This window comes from Thermobia domestica, chromosome 3 (genome assembly GCF_964235325.1).
Source record: "Thermobia domestica chromosome 3, izTheDome1.hap1.1, whole genome shotgun sequence".
Classification (NCBI taxonomy): domain Eukaryota; kingdom Metazoa; phylum Arthropoda; class Insecta; order Zygentoma; family Lepismatidae; genus Thermobia; species Thermobia domestica.
Genome location: NC_137456.1, coordinates 333,234,009 through 333,259,518, shown reverse-complemented (window position 1 = coordinate 333,259,518; position 25,510 = coordinate 333,234,009). Strand labels below are relative to the sequence as shown.

At 34.7% G+C, this 25,510-nt stretch overlaps 1 protein-coding gene across 2 annotated transcripts in view; it reads left to right on the top strand.

Annotated features, from left to right (window-relative positions):
- Positions 1-3,658: 3,658 nt before the first annotated feature.
- Positions 3,659-25,510, top strand: part of LOC145681972 (uncharacterized) — a 123,120-nt gene continuing 101,268 nt past the window's right edge. The window contains exons 1-2 of one of the 2 annotated variants that reach the window (XM_081753572.1): positions 3,659-3,816; positions 10,368-10,468. In XM_081753572.1, coding sequence (XP_081609698.1) covers positions 10,385-10,468 — 84 coding nt within the window. In that variant the 5' untranslated portion in view covers positions 3,659-3,816; positions 10,368-10,384. The other variant, XM_081753573.1, reaches the window with a different exon arrangement.

Genomic DNA, 25,510 nt, shown 5'->3' with positions numbered 1-25,510 from the left:
CCCATAGTTTTCCATCAAATGTACCAAACATTGCTTTGATGGTTATTTGGTCAAATAAGTTAGCTAAAACTTTTACAGCCATTATAAATGACCAATTTCAAGATGAATATCCTAGCTCATTTGTTTATACATTTGTATTTCTTGATTCAATTGGTCAAAAAATGGGGTGTCCACCCTTCAATTTTGTACACAATTTATAAACAGTGTTTAGAAACAAAATTAATGTATGGTTCGATTTTTTTATCCCCCATACCTCAAGATAATATCAACTCGTTAACTGATATTCAGTACAAAGGTCTAAAATTAATTTTCTTACAACCCAGTTTCTGTCCAAAAAATGCTTTACTAAAAGAAACCAAAACCATCCAAATAGATTTACAAATAAGGCAACAAGCATATAAGTTTATTCTTTCACGACTTGCAGTAACAGGAAAAGCTACATCAGATGGTACATGATAATGAATTTAAAAGATTACCATATTATAAAAGACTCCCGTGGATTTTCGATGCTTATTTGGATTTAAAACATATACAAGACCAAATATCTAAAGTACCGTTATTACCCTGCTTCTGTGTTTCATACAACACTGTCTCATCAAAAATTGTACCCATCATCCCATGGTACCCTACCAAATTATCGTATGATCTTTCCTCCAAGATAGTAGCAGCAATTTGGCAATCATACATTGACAGACTTCCAGCAAATACTATAATAATCTGTACTGACGGTTCAAAAATTCAGAACTTGGTGGGTGCAGCTATTTACATACCTCAAGAACAAAAAACGATAAAATATAAACTTCCGGCATACACCTCTATTTGTGAAGCAGAAACATTTGCTACAAGGCAAGCATTACTTTACGTAAAAGGAAACCGATTTAACCCGGGAACGGTCGAGTGTTGATTTGTGACGCGAGCGGTCGACAGGTGAGCGCGGCGCTCACTTACAATATAATCGTTTCTATAGCTGTTTATGATTTTATATGGAATTTATTTTGAACTCATTTCTATATGATGACATTTTGTGATTTATTATTATTATTATTATTATTATTATTATTATTATTATTATTATTATTATTATTATTATTAATAATAATAATAATAATAATAGTAAAAAATAAAAATAATAGTAATAATAATAAAATTGAAAATATAATGCGTTTCTATAAAACCATTTCTTATTATAAATTATATCTATTTTTATTATCGAAGTTTTTAATTATATTTTTATTATCATTATCACATAAGGATTACATTTTTTTAAAAAAATACATAATTAGACCAATTTTTCAGTACATGCTCTTCATATGTTCATTCTATTCGTATTTTCAGTTGGAAATTTCTAATGAAATTAAAGATATAAATATCTTAGTGTGAACACTACTTATGTCTCTTGATACATACAGTAGGTATTTCAATAAGGCACTGTTACACTCCATGTCTCATCACTGTCTTGATGTCACCCATTACACTTCAAGCAGATGCTGACAGTGTGTTTCGCACAGATTGGCACTTCACAGGCAGCACATCGTACAGTTTTTTTTCTTTTTTTCGAAAGCCATTGCTGAATCTGCTCCTTGTTGTTGTTCACGAACTCAGAAAAATCACTCACGCCGTCGGTCGACAGGTGAGCGTGGTGCTCACAAATTACTCATAGTCACATTTATAAGGCTAGTGCTACTCCAACAGAAGAGAATGAAAATGTTACACTTGACTCTCATACACAAGACATATCAAGGGGCAGTTAGACGGCGCCTCAAGTCTGTGACCCGAGTAGGGCGGATTTGAAAAGAAAACATAAACCAGGGTGAGCGCTGCGCTCACCTGTCGACCGTTCCCGGGATAATAAAGCTTGTATTTGCTCTGAGTGTTTTGCACAGCTTATCTTCCATACATTGGAATAAACAATCAACTTGGCTTCAATTACAAATTAAAAGTATCATACTATCCCTCAACTCTAATGGAGTACAAATTCATTTTATATGCACGAAAGCCCATAATAACATAATTTTTAATGAACTAATTGACACAGTATCTAAACTAGCAGCTCGAGACGGCTTATCTGCAAACATAAAACTTCCATATCACAATTTTATGCCTATTATCAAAGAAAAAATTAAAATATACTTAGACCAATATAGACAAAAAAATCAGGATGGGCCCAGTATATATTATTGGAACATCACAGATCCACAAAGTAGTAAACCGTGGGATGAAATTCAACACCGGAAACGCTCAGAAATTATAAATCTTTTTAAGCTTCGACTACATACGGAACTAACACCAGCTCAATTATATAAAATCAATAAAAAAAAACATCCCTGCATGTTGGTGTGGGAATGAAAAGGCCGATATAGATCAAATTATTTTAACTGCTCTTCCACTAGTAAATATAGAAACATTCTAATTGACGTAATCACGAAATATCATGGCATTGGCCCTCACAAGGTCCAAAATCTTTTATCATTAAATAATGCAAAAATCAATAAAGTTCTACTATTTTTCTTACAAATTAACAATGTCAATATTTAAAAAAAATCGACTAAAAAGACTGGAAATTACAATAATGACATATAAACTTCATCTTTATGTACATTATATTTTTGCTTTAATTTTAATCCGGTGGAAAAAATAAAGGCCTATGTTTAGCAGAAGGGGTCCAGCTCTTTTCTCTAAAAAATGTTACAATTTTTGTAATAGCTCTTTTCTCTAAAAAATGTTACAATTTTTGTAATTTCTGTTCACATTCGGTTAGTTTAGAGTATGTTAGGTTAGTTTAGGCTAGCTTACGTTAGTTTAGTTTAGTTTAGGTTAGGTTAGTCTATGTTAAATTAGTGTAGGGGTCCCGTATAATTTTTCAAAAAATGATAGAATTTCGCTTATTTCTACTAATATTACGTAAGTTTAGGTTAGTTAAGGTTAGCTTAAGTTAGTTTATGGTAGGTTAGGTTAAATTTGGTTACGTCATGTTACGTCGAAGTACTTGCATCATCCATTTCTCCTGTAAATTTTGTGTGTTTTACGTGCTTCTGGACCCCTTGTACTAAACATACTCCAAAATAAATAAATAAATACATAATAAATATATAATATTTCAATCACAAAATCTTTGGTAACAATCCTATAATTAGTCATAACAATGTAAGGTAATTATTTCACCGGATACTCAACAAGTGTATAAAATTTTGAACAACTTAGTGTAAGCACATTTCCAGTGTTGTTGACGAGACGGATTTTAACATCTGCGTCAGTATAAAACACCTCTTTGGAGCTGATCAAGATCAAGATCAAGATCAAAACTCTTTTTAAGAGGATAAGAGATGGCGCTGTAAACACTATGCATTGGGAATCTTTGCTCTCATTTTTTATTCAATTTTTACTATTTACAATTCATTACTTTGGATAATTTTATTCTTTGTTACAAATTTCATATACTATATTTCATTTTCAATATGTTCATGCGCCGCTTATCCTTCTGTATTATTACATTAATAGTGTGATAAACAATTTTATTTAAAACAGGCAAATTCAGCCATCTTGGCTCGTGCCATTTTAGTACATTTACTTATTTCAAACAATTTATAATTAAAACAAATATAGTGACGTAGTCTACAAGACCCTAAGGCTGGGACTTCCTTTATAAATCTCCCAGGGAGATAACTAAAAGAAAAAAAAAAAAAGACTCTTTACACAGTCGACTAAGTGTAAATGTCTCCTAGGTTTTTGCTGGATTTTGGGTAAAACCTTTCTTGATTTTTCGAAAAATTGATTGGCAACGCTGTGTCTTTCCTCAGAAGATCTATCAAAATCAGGGTAAGATATATATAAATATTATAATATCTGTTTTAGTGGCTTTCGTTTTAAGGAAAATAATCGCTGAGGCCGCCATATATTTATTTATATATTTATTTATCATTCACCTATAACAGTGCTATTGCTCCTCTTACAATAGGCATTGCAATAATTAAAATAAATATCAAGACTTACTACAAAAATGAAAAGAATAGAATGTAGTTCATAATGCTGATAGTGCCCTATTGTACTTAGCTGGTAACAAATTTTCTTGGGTGAGTTCCATTAAATGGACAGACACAGACATGACTGTCATTCTTCACCATAATAACATGATAGATGCATGCTCATATGAATACAAATAACAATGACACTTAAAACAAAATAATAGATTTAACATGCACAAACTCCCAGTAATCCCACAAACATTTTAATGTTAAAAGTTTTAATTATCAATAATCAATTTTACTTTTGGACAGTAACAGGGAACTGGCCATTTGAACCTATGTTTGGGTCTATGAACAAGGCATTTACAAATGCCGAAATGGAATGAAATTGACTATCTTACTAAATAGTACAGGTTTATTGTACGGATCCAACATGAATTCAGTGGCGGATCTAGAAGGTAAAAACTGGGGGTACCACCCAGAACCCAGACTATCATGAGTTAACTTTAAATATTCAAAAAATAATAGTGTAAATTATTTTTGTCACTCGGAAAACTGGGGGACCTAGGCCCTCCGGCCCCGGGTGAGATCCGCTACTGCATGAATTCAATGCATGTGTGGGGGGAATTGAACCCGTATCGCATGTACCGTGCACGTGGATACTTCGTACTGTTGTACTACCTACGAAAATGATTCAATTTGATGTACAAGTGGTAATAGAACAGATAACAAACTGAAATCACGCTGTACTCACACTCCATGTTGGAGTGTGAACAGAACATGATCTGGATTTGTTGTGTATTCCAGTGATTTATCCAGAATTTTGAACTTAGGGGGGTGTTCAAGAAATCTCGGGAGTGCAATTTTGCATTAAGATCGTATACTATTATGATCTTTTTAATTAGTTTTTTTTTAAATAAAATTTGTTGATGCAACGAACGTTTGCATTGGATTTCTTTTTCAGCTAGAGCCAATTAGCATTGACTTTCTCATGCTTTGTGTGACGTCGAGATGAAATCGTTGGCAATCGATTGATCAAACGTTGTTGTGACGATCACAGCAGTGTAAAGGTTGACTTTCATTCAATCTTGCGTTGCGTGTTTTACTTGAAAATTTATCTTGTCCAAAGTAAGTTGTTTTATTCTATTGGCTCTTAAAAACAAGAATTCAAAATCTTTTAAAAACCAAAATAGCAAGATTTTTAATGGTACCTTCCCGTTTTGCCTGAAGGCAGGCCCTCCAGCACTTTATAGAAAATATTTTAAACGATCTATCTTTAGGCAGAATGGGAATTCCCGTTCTGCCTAATCTTTCGAGAGAAGGAATTCTGTCCAGGGAGGGATTTCTTCAAGAGAATTTTTCTTTAGTAATTGTAACAAATTCTGTAAGAAGAATAACTATTTCTTTAAGTTCTGTCGTAAATTTTAGATGTTATTTTACTTGTTCTTTTTGGAGAAATGACTATATACAGTTCTGTTATTAACAGTGTTATTCACATCTATTTCAGTAAAAATTAATGTGATTAGAAAGAAAAGCTACCCGCAGAGAATTGGAAAATTGATTGATTCATGGTCAGTTGCAAGAAAGCCGTTTGTAGCTGAAACGAAGATAAAACAAACTTACTTCGGTCTAGTATCAAGTCATTTCACAACAAAATTGTATTCAGCTTTCCAGTAGTTCACCTCCAACATGCTCGTAGTCAGGAGCGGCTTTAGGATTTTAATTTTGGGTAGGCCGGCTTCCTTGCGTGTGGATACACATGCACATTTGATTGATTAACGACAATAGGAAATTACTTTTGTAGTAGTGGTTGATGCTGTTTATTAAATAATTATTTAACATTAATATAAAAAGTGGAAAATATATTTACTCTTTATTGTATCTTTTAGTGTTTATATATTTTTCAAAATTTTTGGGTAGCCCCGTGCCTACCCGCTAAAACCACCACTGCTCGCAGTACGTAAATGATGCCACAGGTCACATCCTCAAGACATGTTTGGCCATATATTAAGCAAACAATGCAAAAGAATGCGTAACAGGGCCCTTATTCCCGATTATCTGACCTTTTGATTTGATTGAAACTACGAAAAACAAGTATTTCAATATTGATATTGATATTTTGTATTGCTGCTATTTACATTGACAAGATAAATATGAAAATAAAAATATATATGATACTATTGCATATAGTATAGAATTATGTATATAAGACAAATCAGCTGATAAGGTGATGTCAAAAAAAGGAGTTGTGATGTAGAACACTAACATTCTTTCTTAAGAGCCACCTTATGCATCCTCTTGCATTGTATACTTAATATATGGCCAAACATGTCTTGAGGATGTAAACTGTGGCACATTTTCATTCATGGCATGTTACATATGAACTACTGAAAAAGTGAATAAAATCTTGATGTGAAATAATTTGATATTATACCGAATTAAGTTTATTTTTATGTTCTTTCCAGTTAAAATATCAAACGGCTTTCTTGCAACTGAGTTAATCAATTTCCATTTGCCCACAGGTAATAAAAGAAATCACATTCATCTTTACCAAAGTAAATGTGAATAACACTGCTGATAAAGAATTGTATCCCCGTCATTTTCCCGAAGAGAACAAGAAGAATAATATCTAAAATTTTTAATGAAACTTGAAGAAATAGTTATTTTTCTTACAGCCTCTGTTAGAATTACAGAACATATTATTACGAATGCAGGACAAAATTCAAGAGGATAAACCTCAAGGAAAACTCAGACAAAACAGACTAAATTCAAGCGACAGAATCATAGGCTCATGTTAATAAAAAAATGATTATTTCTTCAACAGTTATGCATCTAAAATGTTATCCGAAATTGTTCACTCTACGGAAATAACAGTTTTTTAAATTCTGAAAACCCAATAAAAGACGTAAGACTGTTATAATAAGTATATATTTTACATGTTGATCTTTGCTAAAAAGAATCTTGATCAGTATTTCAGAATTAACCCTTTTAGGATTTCCACTTTTTGAGGTAAATTTTAGACGTTCACTTAAACAGCTACTGCTTCCTTACTATTTATCGTAGGATCATGGTCCATACCTAGTTTCTTTAGAATATAGCATACTATTCACCGGTAATACTTGCTTGTCCGTATTATAACCAGAAATGTGAAAATCGGGAGAGTTTTCGAAAAGGAATATGTTTCGAAATTTTTGCGCCCGTCTGGCCCAGGCCTAGGTTCACGTAAGGATTGTTTTTTTTTTTTTAAAAAAGAGTATATTGTTACATACACAACATGTGCGCAAAATTTCAATCTTGTATCTTGGAAGCTAAGGTCGGGAGAAATTTTTGAAAGTCTGAAGGTGACCCATGTTTTTCATCTATATATATACATAATATAAGAATAATTAAAAGATGTACTGCGTCATTACTATTTGATCTAGAGTCATGGTTCAAATGTCATTTTCTTTAGTATAATAAGCCCTTTCCAACAGTACCACACATATGTCCGTACCATACATATGAACCGGAAAAATCGGGAAAAACTGGATTTTTTCTTTTTAAAAAAAATCACCTCCTTGGACCCAGCCCCGTTTCGAGAAGGGATCTAAAAAAAAAGAAAAAAGAAATACCCAGAGATACACACAATCGGTATGCAAAGTTTCAATCTGATATCGTGAAAATTAAAGCCGTGAAAAATTTTTGAAATTTGCCTTAAGAAAAAATAAAAAGCCACACTCCTCTGCCCTTACTTGGCGCCGGAAAGTTGACCATCCGGTTCCGAAACGCATCTGAGGTGTTCTTTGGTCCATCCTTGGCTTGACCAATGAATAAAAACCTGGCTTAAATACCTGTTATAAAACCTAATAAACGATCAAAGACGATAATACGCCATGGTAATTGCTTGGGGTCCCGGGCTCGATTCCAGCCTCCGCCAAGTGAACTTTGTGGTGGACAAACACCGCTTGCGTGGGTTTCCTCAGGCTTCTCCCGTTTCCTCCTTTCTTCATTCCACAATTTCATTCATTCATTTCTCATCATCACCGTCTCCTTTTGCCTAGCTGGCATAAGCGTGGGACGTAAAACTCAAAGATTTCATTTTACGCCATGGTAACAAAAGTTACCAAAAATCCTAAAAGGGTGAAAATAAATATTTATACATTACTCAAAATAAAAGACTGCTATATACTACCACACAAGAACGACTTTTTAAAAATCAAATAGCATCACAGTTAATTTTCCTAATTAAAATGAATGGTATTACTGTAATATGCTAAACGTATTTCAAATGTACTGAAGGTATAATAAATAGGAATACCCAGAACTTTTCATATGGGTATGTGTGAAAGTAATTAAAGCTAATCTGCCCTTTTATTGTAACATTTTTACGTTTTATTCAGTCTTCAGCATTTTAAAAGAAAGAAAAAGTTATTTCAGAGGAAAAAATACAGATAACATTTTAGAATATATGACAATTGAAGGAAAAAAAAAAATAATCATATAGGATGTGCACTGGTACATACAATACGCGTATAAACTCCTGTGATTTTGTTTGTGCCTTGGATTTTGTCCTCATGAGAATTTTCCTTGCATTTTGACCGCTTGGATTTAGTTCCCACTCTCGTTACTACAGCCATTTTATACATGAGTTTCGATCTGCATACAAGCACGATAGGAGTCAAGCTTTTCATTGCTGCAATTCCCTCCAAAGATTAGACAGAACGGGAATTCCCGTTCTATCTACAGATAACATCATTTAAGATATTTTCTACAAAGTTCTGGAGGGCCTTTAGGCAGAACAAGAATGATTCTTTTTAATATTGCACCCCCCAGGTTGGGGTGTAAGGAATTTATTTCCGGGGGTGTCCGAAAATTTTAGGAGCGTGCTGGGGGTGTAGATAAATCATTGGTGTGTTCTATTACCACTTGTATATGATATAAAATCATTTCTGTAGGTAGTACAAAAGTAAGAAGTATCCACGTGCACGGGAGATGAGAAGTTGCTGTTATAAACTGTTACCAATCTATGTATACTCACGGAGATGGACTTACAAGGGAAGGTCCCATAAGTTGTCGCTCAAATCTGATTGCTACATAGCACATCTGATAGAACATCGTGAGAAATAAAGATGAGCAAAATTTAAGGTTCTACGGACCAGAAGGATAGGACCTACTGGTGCTACGGAAAATTTGAATATCCAAAAAATTATGTATCACGGAAATATATATGTTTAAGTAAATATCCTGAAAACCGTTAAAGCAATCAAAACAAAAGGTGCACAATATAATGAGAACAAAATATTGTATTGAAAACTACAGTGTTACCATAGATGAGGCAGTATTGCCAACTGAACAAAAGTATTTTGTTCGAAATAGCACCATGTACAAATGTACACAGATTTAAAATGCACTATTATCACTAAACTTTACAGGAAAAGATAGGCAAAGATAGGCACAGGGGACGACTTGACGTTGTATGCCCCCTACCTTTTCAGATCCACTTTTATCCCTGGATTTACTTGTAAGAAGATAACTGAAATATTGGTATAGAACCTTCTTTAAAAAAAGGTGAAATATGTATTTTAAAATTCATTCACTGCCTGCATTTCCATTTGAGTTATTTCTCTGAAAAATTAGCTGCTATAAGCAATGAACAGGGTGAGCGTTTTCGCTAGAATATTTTGCAGACGGAAAAACGTTAAAAACGGAAATGGGTATAACAACTAGACCAGTAGGGAGGGAGCATATATATAATGGTTCTACAGACCTTGGTACAAGTTAGTTGTAAATCTGGGGCCCCGCAAAATGTTCCCAATCGGGCCCCGCACCACCTAAGGCCGGCCCTGGGTATGTGTATAATCGCAAAGAAATGTATGTGGCAAATTTCATGTCAAAAGAGCAGTAAATAAGAACAATAGCCTGAAACGAAAATGAAATTTCCTTGTCTATTTAGCAACATTTTATTTTACTCATTATAATTTTCGTATTTATAATTATTTTCCTATGAAATTTACCACAAATATGCATTTCTCGATTATACACATAGTTTCAGTATTAAAAGTACTCTGTAAATCATTATCGAATTATATTCTTACAAGTTATAAATATACGACAATTATTTTGGACATGAGTGTAGATAAAAGAAATAAAAAACATTTCATTTTCCATTTGTTCTCATCTGTCTACTTTTTCTTCTATATTATGCGGAAACTTTTCAACGTTATTCTTAATTTACAAGTTCTCATCGTTTGGTCTTATTAGTTTTCTCTTAAGAGTACAACCATTTTATATGCAAAATTGTTGTGGAACGAAAAGTTTACTAAATTTAACGTTTTTCTTATTCATAGTTAAGACTATACATTTCTACATAAAACTCTTCTTGATTTGCTTCCACTCCGTTTAAAAGTAATATTATTTCACTTTCAGAGTTGAAAGACGAGAACATGGCATTGTGCATTGTGAAATCATGTTTCTGCGGATGCTGTTCACTGAAGACAGGCACAATAGTTACTGGAATCATAAAGTTGGTAGGTATTATATTTTCTTGCTAACAGTGATTTAGAATAAGTATTTTAAAATGAAAAGAAATCTTTTAGTGTTGAGTCTTATGGTTATACCGGTTAGGCTAAAGGAGACGGCGATCATGACAAATTAATGAAATGAAGAAAGTGGAAGAAAACGGCAGAACCCCGAGGAAATCCACGAGCACAGTGTTTGTCCACCAACAAAGTCCATATGGCGGGAGTTGGGATCGAACCAAGGACCCCAAGCACCGGAAGTGAACGCTATACCACTGAACTACAGCGCGAATATAAGTATTTTAACAGGGCAAGCAACATACTTGACTTTAGTTATAAACGAGTTGAAGTTTTATGAAATTACTATCCAATGTAAACATTCACATTATGAAATATTTATGTGAGTGCTATCTTGGGGATTAAATTGTTAGTGTCCGCGGCACGAGAGATCCGAGTTTGATTTTCATCGAAAGCTCATGTGTTTCGAATTTCATGTTATACTGTAGCTGCACGTTTGATATTCAAATAGTTTCGCTGCTGAATGGAATGATTAAGCCAAAGTTAATTATGATATTTTTAAGAAATGAATCTGAGACACTAGAAAAAAAATACATAGAGAAATCCTAGGGTGCGTTGGGACCATAATACCGTAGTACGGCAAATTATGGATGCATAAGGATGCGTTAAATAATACTTTTGATAAAGTGGATACTTTCAAATACCTAGGATCAGTATTAACAAACGAAAGTCATATTCACGAAGAAATTAAATGTCACTAAAAGCAGGGAATTCGTGTTATTATTCACTTCAAAATCTATTGTCGTCGCGAACTCTGAGGAAGAATTTGACGCTTAGAATATATAAAACGATAATCATGCATGTTGTTCTCTATGGTTGCGAAACATGGTCGCTTACTCGAAAACAAGAATATAGACTGAAAGTATCTGAGAACAAGATTCTGAGACGAATATTCGGACCCAAGAGGAACGGGAATGCGGAATGGCGGAAACTTGATAACGAGGAAGTACATAATTTACACGGTTTACCCAAGATTGTTAGGGTCATCAAGTCTAGAAGGCTTCGGTGGGCAGGTTACGTAGCTAGGATGGTAGGAAGAAGAAACGCTTTCAAAGTCTTGACTGGAACACCAATCGGAAAACGACCTTTAGGAAGACCTAGGCGCAGATGGGAGGACAATATTAAGATGGATCTAGCAGAGATTGGAATACAAAGTAGAAACTGGATTCAGTTGGCCATGGATAGAGGTCAATGGAGAGATTTTGTGAACGCGGCATTGAATCTCCGGATTCCATAGGCCAGAGAGTTTGTTAGTTAGTAGTTAGTTTAATCTAAATTGGAGATCTGGAAATCACAAGTGCACCTTCGGTAAAAATCAGGATGAGCGATATGTCCTTAAATGTACTAAAAACTTTTTTTTTTAATATCTGAATATTGTCTCATGTATTACAGTCCAGCTTTTCTCTAAAGATGATATTCAATCCGAGAAACAATAGCAACATTTTGGAAAAAAATCCTCAGGTAATCTGTGTTGATTGAGAAAATCACGCTTAAAAATTACCACAGCTGCTAAGCCATATTAGCTTTTCAAAAAATATGAGAAACTGAAAGAAATGATAGAAATTGAGTATATATATAATTTGTTTCCATCTTTGGAACCAGGTACAAAGTACATTCAGTGGTTTTAGATTTTTCTCAACTACCGTACTCGAAATATTGTAAGTAGAAATATTATACATTTTCCTGTATCGAAGTTTCATTCTATTTTTTATAGTTTTGAAATAAAATAAAGATATATATAAGTAATGAAAACGAACGTCACTCTACTTCTGTCGCAAACACGGTAGAGCAACTTCTAAGATATCAAACACTTTTACCTCTTACTAGGAATGACTTCAAACTTGAATCTTGGGATAACCTATATATTTTCTGAAAGAGTGTGTCGAGCGAGTTCCAAAATAGGTTTCAATTCCTTGCCCGGAAGTGAATCCACCCCTTCAGGGTTAAAAATATATAGACAAAATTGATCTATATGTCCTATATATCAAAGGGATCTGTATGATTGGTATATTAAGAATGTACTATACATCACTTAATTATATTCTATATTAATGAATACAACCAAAAATATGATTATTTCAATATAAATACCCTTTATCAGTGAACCTATAAAGATGAGAAAAGCATATCCATAATATCTAGTCAAGAGTGAGTCATTTGGTATCGCAACTAATGTGACTCATTGTTACGGCTAGATGTAACACATTCGGTGTACGTATTTCAATTTCTATTTCACGTGTACGTATTTCAATTTTCCATTATTTCACTCACATACATTGTCAGATCAGCACGTTCATTTATACCAAAGGCGTTAGCCATAAATTTTCTTCTGTACTCACTACCATAACATGTTTCTAACAAGGGCGTTAGCCAGAAAATCCAGCGCCTACTCCACCATAACATATGCCAACTCATTGGATCGAAATCCCGACATCGACATACACGATGATATCCACACTTAGCTCATATAATAATAAACATGTTAGCATGAGGGCAATTTTGAGTGAAATATCATAACGAATTCAACCATTTAGTTTGGGTAGAGCAATAATTTGTTAAGATGGATAGTTTTAATTGGATAAATAAAAATTAGAGATATCAAAGTCGATAATTACCCAAAACTAGTGCTATGGTCTTATGACGAAAATTAATAATGACTGTCATATTTAATTCGGAGTTAGATTTTGATGTGAATGAAATTGGTAATGAAGTCGAATTATAGAAGTGTGTTATCAATTCGTAACCAGCATGTACTCACAAAGATTTGTTCAGAGAAGAATTAGGAGGTCGACCATCTGTGATGGTCACTTCAAAACTCTCTCGAGTTCACTACTAGTAGTGTGAAAATTCCCGATCTGGCTCATATTAGGCCATATTAGTTCATACTAGGCCAATCCAGGTCCCGCCTGATCCGAAGTACTCGATAGTCCAGTGTCGCACAATACGCCATGACCCACGTACCATCCAACCATGGAAAATCGAATGCCCCGAAAGCTCGTTCTCTTTTATGAACAGTTTTTGAGGGTGTATTCGTTCCCTTTTATGACCACTTTTTCAACCTCTATTTTAATATAGCAGAAATTACACAGAAAGGCTACAAGCATTTTTTTAACATACCAGAGCTGATAAAAGAGTATGACTTATTTTCCAACCTCTATGTAACAGCACAAATTACATAAGACTACGAGCACGTAGCAGACCTAATAAAAGAGTTTGACTTACTTTTCCACCCCTATTTTAACATAGCAAAAATTACGTAAAACAATGAACACAGAGACTACGAACGCATATTTTAACAGCACTCCTATGTAACATAGCAAAGACTATAAACACATGTATGGCATACCGCAACCCTTATATAACATAGTAGATATTACACAAGGAAGGCTACACAGCATTAGACTATGTGTACATTTTCCAACCCTATTTAACATAGCAGAGATTTGACCCTGTATAGTCAACTGTTTTTATGACACATTTTTAGGGGTGCATTCGTTTCCTTTTATGAGCCCTATTTTAACAGCAGAAATTACATAAGACAATGAATACATTTTCCAACCCCTATGTAACATAAGACTACAAACACACAACTACGTAACATAGCAGAGCTGATAAAAGAGTATGGCCTATTTTAACGCCTCTGTAACATAGCACAGATTACATAAGACTATGAACATATATTACACACCCCTATTTAATACAGCAGAGAATATGTGTATTCGTTCCCTTTTATCAACCCCTATGTAACATAGCAGATATTACACAAGCATTCATCAACTACTACATGTCCCGAAAGTACTGACCATCGAGGTCAAAAGTCAAATATTTAAACCCGAATAACACTTAAACGGAGCCACAAATTGAGGCACTGTTTCCACATTTAGTAACAGTTCATCTAGTACTACATATCCCAAACGTACAGACCATCGAGGTTTAAACCAAAATCACTCGTAAACGGAGCAACATATTGAGATGGTATTTGCACACTTAACAATTTGTCATCAACTACTACATGACGCAAAAGTAATGACCATCGAGGTCAAAGGCCAAATATTTAAACCCGAATAAATTGTAAACAGAGAGACGTATTGAGGGTGTGTTTCCAGATTTAGCAATAGGTCATCAAGTACTACATGACGCAAAAGTACTGACCACCGAGGTCAAAAGTCAAAAATTTAAACCTCAATAACTCGTAAACAGAGCCACATATTAAGGTGATGTTCCCAAATTTAGTAATAGGTCACCAACTAATACATGTCACAAAAGTACTGAACAGCGAGGTCAAAGGCCAAATATTTAAACGTAAATAACTCGTAAACGGAGCAACGTATTGAGGCGCTGTTTCCACATTTAGTAATAGGTCATCAACTACTACATGTCCCAAAAGTACTGATCATCGAGGTCAAAGGCCAAACATTTAAACGTAAATAACTCGTAAACGGAGCAACATATTTATGTAATTTCTGCTGTTACATAGCGGTTGGGAAATGTGTTCATAGTCTTTTATTTGCTCTGCTATGTTTGTAGTCTCTGTGTATTTTCTGCTATGTTAAAATAGGGGTTGAAAAAAGTAGTCATAAAAGGGAACGAATACATCCTCAAAAAGTGCTCATAACAGGGAACGAATACACCCCTAAAATGGGGTCATAAAAGAGAACAAGTTTTCGGGGTGTTAGATTTTCTATGGTTGGATAGTACGTGGGTCATGGCGTATCGTGAAACACGGGACTATTGAGTACTTCGGATCAGGCGGGACCTGGATTGACCTAGTATGAGCTAACATGGCCTAACATGAGCTGGATACATATAAAAAGAAATACATAATACATAATACTTAATGCTAAGAAAATCACTCAAACTTTTACATTACAAAAATATTTAAAAGTTTACATTAATAAAAATAGTATTAAGCGAAGGAAAAACAAAAGAAAAACTAATAGGAGATTTAAAATTTACATAATTTACTAAGATTTGCCAAAAAAACCTAATTTTTCAGTTTCTGACATTCTTTAATCTTGCAGAAACTCATTTATGGAATAGGATGTGTTTTGTATTAAGTATTTTTTTTAGCTTTTTCTTAAACAACTTGTAATTGTTTTCAAGTTTCATTTTATTTGGTAATTTATTGTAGATAGTGTTTGCCCATATGTTTTTGCCCATGCTGGACTAAGCTTAATCTACTGAAATAGGACTTCTTATGAATGTTTCTAGTACTATATCTGTGTGTTGTTGAAAAATCGTCGATTATGTTTTTGATAAAACTAGCTATTTCATCTATCTATCTATCTATCTATCTATCTATCTATCTATCTATCTATCTATCTATCTATCTATCTATCTATCTATCTATATATATATATATATATATATATATATATATATATATATATATACAATGACGCAAGAGTTAGTGTTTTAAATTTCATAAAAAAATGTTTACAGCTGTTTCTACGCTTTAAACCTGCTATAATTTGTATTGCTTGTTTTTGTTTTAAAAATAACTTAATGCAAAGCTTTCCCCAGAATTAAACCAACAAATAATTCCAAAACTGAGAAGTGTATTGTTAATCCCGTAGTAGATTTGCATGAGAGTGTTTGTGCTTAACCCTTTTAAATTATGATGGCACAACACCTGTGCCATGGTGTCGACCTTCGGAATTTGCTTTATAAGTCTCTAGTAAAGCTTTTTAGACCGGGGTTTTTGCATTCATTCAAATATGGAAGTATCATAGAACACATTTTATGGGAATTTTGCAGCCTCGCATGCTCTGTTTGGGGGCTGTGATGTCACAAACATGGACGATGGGTTTAAAAAAGGGTATATTTGAGAAGTTTTTTCAAAAAAATCCCTGACACATTACTATTTAACATAGAATCATGGTTTGTACCTCGTTGGTTTTGCTATGAGACAAGGTTTTGAAATGTACCATTCAAATGTCCCTATCGTGTACCAGAAGCGGGAAAAGCTCGTACAAAATGGAAAAAAGGTGATTTTTTAAAGAAAAAATTCTCATTTCCCCATTTTTCTCTTCACAGGTACCGATATCGAAATTTGAGTGGTACCATTTGAAAGTCTGTCTTACCCTAAAGAAAATGAGGTGTGACTCATGTTGCTAGAGTCAACAAACGTGTGTCAAAAAATCTCGATTTCCTAATTTTTTTTCATTTTTTACACATTTTTAGTCAATTACTTTAGTAAAGCAGTGTTGGGTAAGTTACTTGTAAAAATGTAACGCGTTACAAGTTACTTTACTTTTTCTTAAAATGTAACGCGTTAACGCGTTAGTAACGCGTTACTTGCCCCCAAAAAGTAACCGTTACTTTACTTCGAAAGTAACGCGTTACTAAAGCGTTACTTTTAGGCCCGAAACTTTAAAAATGTGAAAAAATTTATGACTTCAATTTTCCGTACTACTATTACTAACGGTTTAGTTATTATTATTATTATTATTATTATTATTATTATTATTATTATTATTATTATTATTATTATTATTATTATTATTATTATTAATTATAACAACACTGTATATAAAAATGAAAGATAAGCGGTTTGTATTTGAATACTAAAAAATTAGTTGATTGCCAACCTCGGTAGTCGTGAAGTCTAGGAGTCAAGGACATTGTTCACGAGCTTCTGAATTTGAGTTGAGGGTCTAGGTTGAAAATTCGGGCTTGAGCCAAACACTGTTAAAAGTTATAGGACACTGGCCAAATATCTTCAAAACTGCTCGGCCCGGGTTAAGAATTGTCAACGACTCGAGCAGCTCGGCTCACAGCTCATTCACTATCGATCCGAACCGGGAAGTGAGCCGAGCCAACAGCTCACCCAACCGACTCGGCTAGAGCCCTGGGTTTAGTTGAGCTGAACCAGCAGATGGCTCATCCCTACCAAGCCAGCTCGAGCCGATGGTTCATCCCAAGTGATCCGGCTCGAGCCATCTTCTCAGTTGAGCCGAGCCGAGCTGAGCTTGTTATAAATAATCTCTTGTGGTCTCGCTATTGAGATGAGACGAGATGCGAGCAGTGTCCCCTCTCGTGAGTACTAAAAGTATTCCATATTACTGCTTAGCTTACATTTCTCATGGCTTTCGCTTTCCAGTGTAATCAGGCCATGATTTCAAAACGAGTTAAAACGAGCGAGCCATTTATTAAACACGACTTGACTCGAAACTCGACGCCAAAAACAATCAATCGGCTCGGAACTCGACTCGAGAATATTACTTTTGACTCGACTCGAAACTCAACTTGGATTCGAGTCGAGTTTTAGTTTGACTCATGCCCATCCCTATGCGTTAGAAAAAAATGGTTGCTTATTATTATTCTGCTAAACTAATTATATAATAATAACAATGTTGTTATGTAAAATTAAAAATACAGAATATAGAGAAACATTACACTACAACTAATAAAATGAGAACACATGAACTGGGAGTGAATTAAAACTTGCCAGTAACTTTAAAATTGATATATGGTTTTTGAAGTTAGTTTCAAACTCTGTAATCAACGAGGCTCTAGGGTACGCAAACTGATCTGAAAGAACTCCAATATTACAAACCATCAGCAAACTATTCTCTAGTAATAAAGTATTCCTGCTCATCAGAACACGGTTTATTCATATTAACCCCTTACTGTAAATGGTTAATTATGGCACCCTAGTTGTTGATAAATATTTTCCGCCGGGGCACTTCAGATACTTTATTTTTAAATTCTGTTCACTATCATCCTCAGCTCTTGAGAAAAAGTATTCTTTCAAATGTTCGAAAGGTAAAATATTTTCGTTCTCCATCTTTATAAAAATAACACCAATCAAAGTAAAATAGACCGGTATCATTGCACTCCTAGTTCACTCACTGAATGTATTGATTTGGAGCTGTCAAAATCTACGACAAAATCTTCCAGGTGCTTGCAATCAGTACACGTGATTTCCCTAAGGCTGTCCTCATCTTCAAAAAACAGCAAGTGGCACTACGAACTTATCTGTTTTCTCTGTATGTCTGTGACTGTCGGTCACTGACATACGTAGTTCATGCTCGATTGTTTCATTCTGAGAAATTCGCTTACAGGAAAGAAACATTTGTTTCCGAAAGAAAATATACATATATTGTAGTTACTCATCCAAAATGTAACGCGAAAAAAGTAACGCAAAGTAGGTACGTTACTTAAAAATTTGTAACGCGTTACCGTTACAGTTACTTTGGAAAAAATATAACGCGTTACTAAGAAACGTTACTTAAAAAGTAACGCGTTACAGGTAACGTTTTCTTTGGCATGAACCAGTCTTTCAAACGGAACCACTTGTATGTCTCTAGCGTCGGTTGACACAGGGGCCGGCCAGAAGGGCCCAAAATCGGGGAAAAGGGATTTGTGGACAAAATTTTCCCTTTATCGCGAATTTTCTCCACTATGGCACATGCCAGAGATATGCGAGTAGTACCGTTTGAAAGACTGGTTTCGGCCAAACAAAACGGTGTATCAATCATGTCTCTACGATAATTAGGGATGAGTCTGGAAATTTTTATATAAAAATGGGTTATCCATTGCTCACAGGGAAAGCTGATACTGTTTGCACATGGGGCAATATTTTTTCCTCTCTTATTTTTGAAGATATAACATTGAAACTTTGTACAATTTTTACACATAGTATGTAGTATGTTAGAGAGTTTTTGGGACTATATGGATTGACACAGGGGTCGGCCAGAGGGGCCCAAAATCGGGGAAAAAGGGATTTTTTGACACAAATTTCCCTTTTCGCGAATTTTCTCCACTATGGTACATGCTAGAGACATGTGAATGGTACCGTTTGAAAGACTGGTTCATGGCAAAGAAAACGAGGTACAATTCATGTTCCCACAATGAATAGTCTTGATGATGATGATGATGATAGTATAGAAATTCACTAAAAAGGTATTATCAAGGGAAAATATGTATTATAAATCGGCTGTAGCATCAAACCTATTCATCCCAGAGCCACTCTTTGTATCCCATTCTCTTCACCATAAAGCAAAGTTTTTTTTTTCAGTAGCATTCGCATGATTGTATCCTATACCAAAGGGGAGAGATTCGCGATAAAAAAGGGATTTTTTAAAAAGAAAATCCCTTTTTCCCATTTTGAGCGGAAATTTCTCGCATTTGGTACACTAGAGAAATTTCACGGACGCAGTTGGAAACACTGTGCTTTACTAGAAACAAAACGGGGTATGAACCATGATCCTACGATAAATAGTCTTGACGCAATAGATGATTGAGTGAAAGTCTACAAAATACCTCAAAAAGCCATAATTTAAAAGGGTTAAACTGTTTTCTAGTATTCAGAAAGCATACAATTTTGAGTTAAGTTTATGTGATACTGCCTGAATATGTTTTGTCCATTTAAAATTTTCATTAATGATAGTCTCTAAGAATTCAGTAGTACTTGCTAGTTTCATAGATGTGCTTATTGTTATCATGCCATCTTTTCTTCTTTCATTTTGAATAGTGTGAATAAATATATATATATATATTAAGTTTTAATGTTATTCAAAACTAATTTGTTACTGCTAAACCATTTTTTTAATGTTTCAGTAACGTCTTCAAATTTAAGAGACAATGTATTTATATTCTTAGCTTTTATTATTATACTGGTGTCATCCGCATTCAGTATTATATTTGTATCTGATATAAGAAGCAAAGAATAAAATATAACCTTACAAAGAACAGACGACCACAAATCAAGTAGAAGAGAGAGAGAGAGAGAGAAATAAACAATTCAGAAAAGAGGTAGAGAAGGATGCTCGTTGTCAGAAATTTTATTTAGTTTCTACATTGGAGAAGCAATGAAATGAATAAACAACATTCAGAGCGTTGGAATAACTATTTATGTACGGAAAACACACACGCGTATGTTCGCCGACGATGTAATTTTCACAGACAGCGAGAAATATAAGTCAGATCTATTCGGTATTCTGTATATATTTAGCAGCGAATTCCACACGAAAATTGGAACCATAGCTATTAGAACAAGAGCCAAGGGGGTGATAATTCCCATATGGGGAATTTTCGCCACTATATTAGTAATGTTCATTAGGGTCCTTAGGCTTAAGAAATAGTGATTGGTCAACATAAAGTGGAACAAATGAGTCCTGGGGCCCTTAACCCTTTAGCAGTGGTGTATTTGTACAGAGTTCGATGGATTCTCTTTACATGATCGTAGATCAGAGCGTTAGTACAACACTAGAGCAAATTATATCTCGATCGATTTATAAGAGGATAGGCTTTCAGTTTGCATAATGAAAGGGACATTTCTGATTACAAAGGGAAAATAACCGACGGATATTTAAGAAAATTTTCCTAAAAGGTCCCTTCTCGCGATTCTTTTACTTATTACGTTGCAACACTGCAAACTAAGTAAACAACAAAATATATTTATGTGTCTTATTTTATGTTCAACATAAACAGAAAATTTTGTCTTGATCCATCAAATAGTAGCAAAGCAAATATGTATTTTATACACGGTGATTTAAAAAAAAAACAAAAAAAAACACGGATTTCATTTGGGTCCAGAATTTCCAACTGAATTACGATTTTCCTGCAGTTTGTGCCAAATCATCAGGATAAGATGGGAGATTTATGGGACTCTGTTTATTGGTTTAAATTCATCCTGGGTAATATCGACCACGACTCAAGAAAAACAGCAAATTTTCTCCAGTGTACCTTACAATTGGAATGAGGTATTGGATTTTTGAAGCGAAATTGCAGAGTACAAATTAAGTGTTAAATGGGGTTGCCACGTTAGAAGAACTTGTAGCTGTCATAAAAAATCTTGAAACCCTACCATATTTCAATATGTACAATGGGTGACAGAAATTCTTGATGTACGAAGTCCGTGAGTTAGGCAACCCAACTAATGCCCGCTCCAAGATAAATTACGCCTGGTAGTAGCTAGCACAGCAGTGTGAAGTTGCCCCCACCTGTTAAAAGTACAAATCGTAACGAGTATTTTTGTGCAGAAGTGGAGCGAAACGCTGGCTGATGAAATGACAAAAAGGAGTCTTTGGATGTTTGTACTCACAGTAAACAGCACAATACCAGAAAAAAATATACAGACACCAGAGGCGCCGATGAGAAGATAACACTCAGGGGACTTAAATAATCTTATAATTAAATCAAGTGAGGGATTATATAAACAAGTTAATTTACTTCACATGACTATGCATATATGCGTATCAAATAATATACGGATAAATCATGCGGTATATGTAATAGGTTATTCTTTTAAGTAAACACAAAGCCTTGCGCTGAGTTTTGAAACTATTAACAGTAGTCCTACCTGCAAATCAATTAAAATATGGATCGACCATTCGGGAGAAGAGCCCAGCTTCCAATGAAAAGTTTGGGTGTCTAACAGGGCCTGAGCTCCTAGGTTCCGGCGCCACTGATTGATACGTAAGATTACTTCAAAAGAAGAACTTGACCGATTTCATTATTCGTTAAATGACTTTTGAAAATGCTAAATATTGGTATGCAGTAATTTATTTGTAAATATTAAAAATGCAAAATTCGATATCACTGAAACCATTTGGAAAACATATCCGTACTAAGCGTATTTCCCCTTAGGTTGTAAATATAACTGAAGGTACTTGATTTGAATATTATTTGTGAAAATTTACACATTGAAAATTTACAAGGAGAAAAAAGGAGAATATAGTGTCAATAAACAACAATTTAAAAATGCACGAAATTAACGGATAATATCAAATATAGAACTATTAACAAAATTAACTCTGTAACTCGTTTTCTCCATTCATTTTTCTTCCTTTATTTTCAGAATTACATCATCACTGAATTTCTCCACTGGGGATTATCTTTCAGTCAGCAGCATCCAACTGGAGCTCAGCCTTGTAAATGAAACATTTTTAAAAGTTGTAAATGGCAAGTGGGAGACTCGAATTCGGATCAACAATTTAGAAAACCACAATGCTAACCACTCACCTTAAGCGTTACTTATTTTGGCCCGATTAAATAAAGAGCCTTTTCTATTCGCTCAAAACAGTAGCTTGTTAATAGTCAAATTCAAACCACAGGAATATGTAATTGAGATCTCGGAGGGTATTATATCACTGTATTCACTAAATTATTAACATTTCAGATTTTTAAAAAAAACAAAATACAAAACTCCTGTACTTTGAAAGAAATACGGCGCGTATATTATACTCGTAAACAAACTAAAGACAAATGAATTACTGTGAAGTAATTGTAGTTCAGTGGTCAAGGCGCTTGACCGGTAATCTGAAGGTAATCAACTCTGATCCACGAACGACAGTACACTTTCTTTTACTTGAGAATTTTCGGTGGCGATTGATCAGCGATGACACCCCTAACAGCACAATTACATAAGAGGCATATGCCTATCACATTCCCTCAGGTACATGGGAATGTGTGCAGTATGTGCCTTATATACTTCTGAGAAAGAAATCACGTGGATGGCAAGTGACAGTCACAGTCTATGTCCGCCCCTAGGCACATGCTTCACATGTACCTGATGAACGTGCCTAGTATGTTCTAGGTATGTTCCCCATGCCATAAGCGTAAATAAACCACAAAATTACTCCCCCAAAATATGTTAAATTGCCTATATGCGTAGTGTGTTTATGTTAAGGTAAGTCTAAAGAACACTCTAAACAATTGAAAAAAGTAGGGCTACCCTAGGAGCGCGAACCACCAACCTTTCCATTAGAAGCCGGCGATAAAGGCGATAAAGAGAACGTCGCTTGTAGAGGCATAAATTATTGAGGTCTTTTGCATTAGAATAATCAGAGTGATCCTTTAATAGCATATATTCGACTATAACTGTTTGGGATCAGATAAAATATGCTCGCCATGTAATTTTATAAAAAACTGACGAGTGTCTATTTATTTTATTTCATGGTTCTTCCATATTCACTTTCAAATGATCGGCGACAGTTGTCATCTAATAAAGTTGATGCGTTTATTGCTTCTAGTACACAATCGCTTAGATAAAGAAGCAACAAATGCACCAAATGTGAGAGATAAATTTAGAAGACCTAAATGGTGAATGCCTAGCACATCTTGTGCTGTTAGTATATCTGAAACAATATGTACTAGAACATGAGAGATATATGTCCCAAGTGACGCTCGTCGGTCCACATTGTGCTCGTGGGTTTTCTCGGAGCACTCCAATTTCCTCCCACTTTCTCCTTCCACTAATTCCTCCATCATAATTCACTTGCTTTAATCATGGTCTCCCTTAACCTAAGAGGCATAATCGTGGAACATTAAACACAAAGATCACGAAATATCAAAAGTGTTAATAACAGTAGTATGTCAGAAGTGCCATGAAGAGTTGCAACGAAACTTTGTATAAGGACAATACTCAAAAATAAAGGAATACGTGTTTTTTTTATTTTCTGCGGAAAAATCGGTTTTAGGGGGGAAACACCCAAAAGTTTGAAATTTGACACCCGAAAATCAAAAAGGGACCGAAGCGAACGAAACTGTGCACAGATATTCTAGACCCGAAATAAGGGATTATGCGTTTCATATTTTCCTGGAAAAAGCGGTTGGGTGGGCACGGACTCCGCAAAACCTTTGATCATCAAATATCAAAACTGCTAATAACAGTATGTCAGAAGTGCCTAAAGGCCATGGAGAGTTGCAACGAAACTTTGTGTAGACCCAATACGCAAACAGAAACGAATATTTGTTTTTTTTTTAATTTTCTGCGGCAAAACTGTTTTCAAGTGCAAAAGCCCCCACAAAAAACTGTGAAATTTGACGCCCTAAAGGCAAGAAGACGTGGATTGAAGTGAATGTAATTGTGCACAGATAATCTATACGTAAAATGAGGGAATATGTGTTTCGTATTTTCCTTAAAAAAACAGTTGGGTGGGGCGCAAACCCTTCCAAATCTTTGATTACGAATTAGCAAAGGGGCCAATAAGTGTACATCAGAAGTGCCTAAAGGATATGGAGAATTGCAACGAAACTTATAGGAGCAACATGCAAAAAGTAAGCAAACATGTATTTTTAGTTTGTGTGGAGAAGCAGTGTTGGGGCCAGTCCGAAAAAAGCAAGTATTATCGTAGAAGTGCAGGAAAGAGGGATCGAAGCGAATGAAATTGTGTGTATACAGTATATTGTATATGTAAAATTAATGCAGTTCGTGTTTCCCAATTGTCCCCATCCGATTTGCTTCAAATTTGGCACATCAAAAGTAAACAGAAAATAAATCGACACGTGTTTTTCTTTATGTGGCAATTGCTCGTTTGTCTTTCTGTTTGTACCACGCTAGAGTGTGTAATGTTCAGTCTTTGAACTTGAACTTCTAAGGGTTGAAGCAGGGCACACGTGAAATTAACTGTATTGATTCAAACTTTTAGGTCATCTATTTATTGGTAAAAGATCACTATTTTAACACTAGCCGTTTCGTACCTATGGCGTATTTTATAGTATTTCAGGGTGCCACCTTTAACCCTTACAATATTTCTCCCCACAAACAAAAACACGTGTCGATTTCTGTTTACTCTTGGTGTGCCAAATTTGAAGCAAATCGGAAGGCGACAATTGGGAAACACGAATTATTACCTATTTCATCCAGGAGTGCCGTTGTTTATTTGGGGGCGCTGATGTAGTCAACAGTGAGTCATGTGCTGCCTCTCTTTGTATTGGCGAGTGTTGCTAATGCACAATATCGAAAACAAACTGAACAAAGCGTCACGTTCCAACACAAGGTACGGAACATGTTATGAAACGTGCTACATTTTGAAACTTTATAACATACTCCTAAAAACATGAGAAATAAAAAAAGTTGTAAGAATTTGTCTTGATGGTCTTTAGGAATCCTGCTGTAAGCACTTAGGCATCCTAAAGCATCCATTTGTAAATCCTGTTGTAAGAACAGCATAAAAACAAAATGTAGAATTGTAAAGGATTTATCTTCACTAGTGGCGTAGCTAAGGGGGTTCTAGTGGTGGC